Source organism: Malurus melanocephalus, unplaced genomic scaffold (genome assembly GCF_030028575.1).
Source record: "Malurus melanocephalus ecotype Western Australia unplaced genomic scaffold, MMel_1.1 scaffold_518, whole genome shotgun sequence".
Taxonomy (NCBI): domain Eukaryota; kingdom Metazoa; phylum Chordata; class Aves; order Passeriformes; family Maluridae; genus Malurus; species Malurus melanocephalus.
Genome location: NW_026623750.1, coordinates 249,018 through 252,985, shown reverse-complemented (window position 1 = coordinate 252,985; position 3,968 = coordinate 249,018). Strand labels below are relative to the sequence as shown.

Here is a 3,968-nt window from a genome sequence, read left to right as displayed (position 1 = left end):
GAGCTGCACTGCGACAAGCTGCACGTGGACCCCGAGAACTTCAGGGTGAGTTGTCCTTGGATCTTGACCCTCTCTCCCTCCTTCCTCAGAGCATCTCAGTGCCTGGGGGATTTCAAACAGGCATAATAATTTACATTTTAGTTACCAAACAGGACATGGCTGACTGGAGTGGGAAGTGTGGGAGAGGGGAAGGTTGAGAATTTAATAATGCAGGGTAATACCAGGCTGTGAGGACAAATTTGGTGACAAACAGAGGGAGATTCTCAGAAAGTCTGGGGGCTTGTGCAGGCATGGCTGGAGGAAAGGAGAAGGATGTTGGCTTCAGCCTCTGTTTAAGCCTGCCTTTGGGGACAYAGCAGGTGGACCTTGCACTGACCCTCAGCTGAAGTAGGTGGGGGATTTCACAGCACAAAAAGAAAAGGCAGAGAAATTTGTAGAGGCTGGGAAACATGTGAGGAAGCAGGTGAACACTGGTGCCCACAGCCAGCGCAGGGCTCCTGATGTGCACTGAGGGCTCAGCCAGCAGACCTTCCCCAGGGCACAGCCCCTGGACCCACTGGGGAGCTGGGGTGCCCTGGTGCTGGGGTGCTGTGCAGGGCCAAAGGTGCTCAGCACCCTGCTGACCTGATTTCTCTCCTGCCTTCTCCTCTCCAGCTCYTGGGTGACATCCTGGTCATCGTCCTGGCCGCGCACTTCACCAAGGACTTCACTCCTGCCTGCCAGGCCACGTGGCAGAAGCTGGTCGGGGTGGTGGCACATGCCCTGGCCCACAAGTATCACTAAAGCCTCCAGAGGCACTGTGTCTGTAACAGCCAATAAAAAACACATTTTCTGCAATTCTTTGTGTTCTGTGTCTCTGCGGCTGCCGGTGGGTCCTGAACCTCTCCTCCTGGTGTGTTTGCAAGGATATAAATTTGTAGAGATTCAGTGATCAGGCAGAAATTTATCCYTCCATAGTTTGCTACTGATGCGTTTGTAAGAAGTTAATCAAAAGCATTTTCTGCATCAGCGATGAAGACTGGTGCACCTTGATCAGAGTTTGATATCTGAAATATGTAAGATTCCAGGAGCAGGGGATGAGGGATGAGGGATGAGGGATGAGGGATGAGGGATGAGGGATGAGGGATGAGGGATGAGGGATGAGGGATGAGGGATGAGGGCAGGTTTCAGACAGGACAGATGAGAACCTTTTTTCACTCATTTTGACTTAATGGAAGCACGTTTTTTCACTGGGTTTGAAGGATTCCGTGTAAGCATCTCAGTTTCAGCAATGCTTTTCCAAGAATAGCCTAAAAAGCAACAGAGAGACATGTTGGTATCTCAGGATGATGAAAACCTTGTTTTRCACGATTTAGGAATAAATATTCTGYCTTTCTCCTGATAAAGCAGGGATTGCACATATAACCCTCTATCCTGCACATCCAGGCAGGCAAAGGTCCAGCCCTGCCAGCAGCACCAACCCCAAGAGGGGTTAGGGAAAAAGAGGAAAAAACTCCAAAAGCTGGATCCAGCTTCCCTGCAGCACAGCTTCTCCTTTCACCCAGCAAATGGGCATTTCAGTGGGATTGCAGGAGGTGAGAGCAGTGTCAACATCTCGTTCCAGTTTAAGGCCTTGGCATTTTCCAGTACAACAAAGAAGTGGCAGGGGCTGTACCCAGCAGCAACCCCAGAGCTGTTGGGATGCTCAGAGCTGGGTCCCAAAGCAGCTGTGACTTCAGCCGTGACTTTTCMTCTCAGTGTCATATCCTGGGCATCCTCTCTGACGGACACATTCCAGTGGTGATGTGGAGCCTGTCCTGCTCCCTGGCCAGCACCTGGATGACCCTGTTGTTCTGGATTAGGGACAGTGACCAGGGTGTGTTGCAGGTGTTGCAGAGCCAGCTTGTCCCACCTTCCCAGGGACTGTTGGCCCTCTCTGCTGTGCTAGAGCAAAGTTACAACCACTAGCAACTCATCCGACCCACAAACAGGTCAGGAGAGCAGAGGAGAGCCCTGGATGCAGGATGCCCCTGGATCCCTTTGAGTGCCCAAGGCCAGGCTGGACACTGGGGCTGGGAGCAGCCTGGGACAGTGGGAGGTGTCCCTGCCATGGCAGGGGGGGGCACTGGATGGACTTTGAGGCCCCTTCCAACCCAAACCTTTTGTGATTTTAAAACAGGAGCAAAGACACCCTCAAGAGCTGCTGGCTCAAGGCACAAGGCCCTGCACGTTCCAGAGGAGAGTGGAGGCTGGCCTGGCTCCAGAGCAGAGCTGGGCACAGATGCCACAGCAGCTGATAAGGACTCTGWAAAGCTTGGCGGGGACGCTGCTGCAATCAGGGACCAATAAACTCTGCTTGGGGCAAAAAGGCTCTCACTGGAGCTGCCTTTGGCCCTCGCTGGGACAGTTTGTCCCTAAAAGGGAAGGTTTTTGTCCATGGAAGGGGACAATTATACGGCCAAGATTTGAGCACCCTGGTCTAGTAGACGGTTCCCTGCCTATGGCAGGGTGGGTGGAATGAAGGGATCTGGAAGGTACCTTGCAACCTAAACCATTCCATGATCCTATGATTCCATGACTTTGGAGATCTTCCACCCACACCAAACAGAACAACCAACTGGAAGGATGCTCGAGGGAAGGGTCCTGGGCATAATGAAACCCCACCCAGGCTGACAGCAGGGCCTGGTTTTCTGTCTGGGGAATAAACTGTCAGGTGTTCTGAGGGTGCACTGGGGAAAAGGAGACCTCCCTTTGACTGTGCATRCTCAAAAACAGCTACAGAAATTGCCCGTGCTCAGAACATTGTGGTGAACATTTCCCCACCCAGYCTGTGTCCCCAAAGAGCTCCCTCAGCAGAAAATCCCTGTACTCCCAAAACCTCCCAGGCAGAAAGCAGGGGATTTTAAAACATGCTGAAAATTAACTCTTTCTTATAAAAATGAGTGAGGCAGAGGGACCCCCTGGAGAAGCATCAGGGTGAGCCCAAGGCTGGGACTGCCTGGCTTGTTTGCCAGGTCTCTGTTGTCTCACAGGTTCCAGGACAGCTCAGAGCTGGCCAGGCTCATCCTGCCATCCTCTTGGGCACTTGGGGGCTGTGTCTGCCTCACTGGGAGCTTGAGTCACTGATGGTGCTGTGGACCAGTGCCCACTGCTGCAAACACAGCAAATTTCCTTAAAATGTCTCCATGGCTCACTAATCTTCAAATTTAAAAGCCCCTGGAAGTCCTTGTCAGGGACTCATATTCATCAGTGCCCCATGGCACCAATGCAGCTGCTGGAGATGTCTCTGGGTGCCCAYGGAAGCTGTGGCTGCTCTGGAAGTGTCCAAGGCAAGGTTGGAGCAACGTGGTCGGGTGGAAGGTGCCCATGCCCATGGCCAAGGGTGGAACTGGATGAGCTTTAAGGTCCCTCCCAACCCAGAGCAGCCTGGGATTCCATGACTCCATGAGCTAAGGGCTTTCTTTGAAGGAGAAAGGACAGAGTGACACTCCGCAGCAGGGACACGCCACCCTGGACTGTGCCACCCTGGATTGTGCCACCCTGGAATCCCAGAGCCGGGCTGGAGCCATGCCGGCAGCTCCACTGTGCTCGGGGCTGCACACGGGGGTGTGGGGACACTTGTCCACTCAGAGACAGAGGGGGAAAGGGCCTCTTTCCCCCTTGGACTGCATCCAAACCCGCTATCTTCCCTTGTGCAGCCCCGCTCCCTCCCCAGCCCCAGCCAGTGTGTCCGTGGGCTGAGATTAGGCCAAGCCGTCTATAAAAATCCCTGGGGCAGCCCCCGGCGCCACATCGTCCTCATTGCTCAGAGAAACCCCAACAGCCCCTCTGCCAGCACCATGGTGAACTGGACAGCCGAGGAGAAGGCTCTCATCACCGGCCTCTGGAGCAAGGTCAATGTGGCCGAGTGCGGCGCCGAGGCACTGGCCAGGTAGGTCCAGCTCTGGGAACTGCCCGGCTGCACCGGGAGACACAAACCACTGCAGTCA

General features: G+C 54.2%; 1 protein-coding gene across 1 annotated transcript in view; it reads left to right on the top strand.

Annotated features, from left to right (window-relative positions):
- The window catches only part of LOC130582748 (hemoglobin subunit beta-like), a 17,634-nt gene that overhangs the window by 12,485 nt on the left and 1,181 nt on the right, over window positions 1-3,968 (top strand). The window contains exons 2-3 of the mRNA XM_057381642.1: window positions 655-773; window positions 3,695-3,910. Of these exons, the coding sequence (XP_057237625.1) occupies window positions 655-773; window positions 3,695-3,910 (335 nt within the window). The remainder of the gene's footprint in view (window positions 1-654; window positions 774-3,694; window positions 3,911-3,968) is intronic.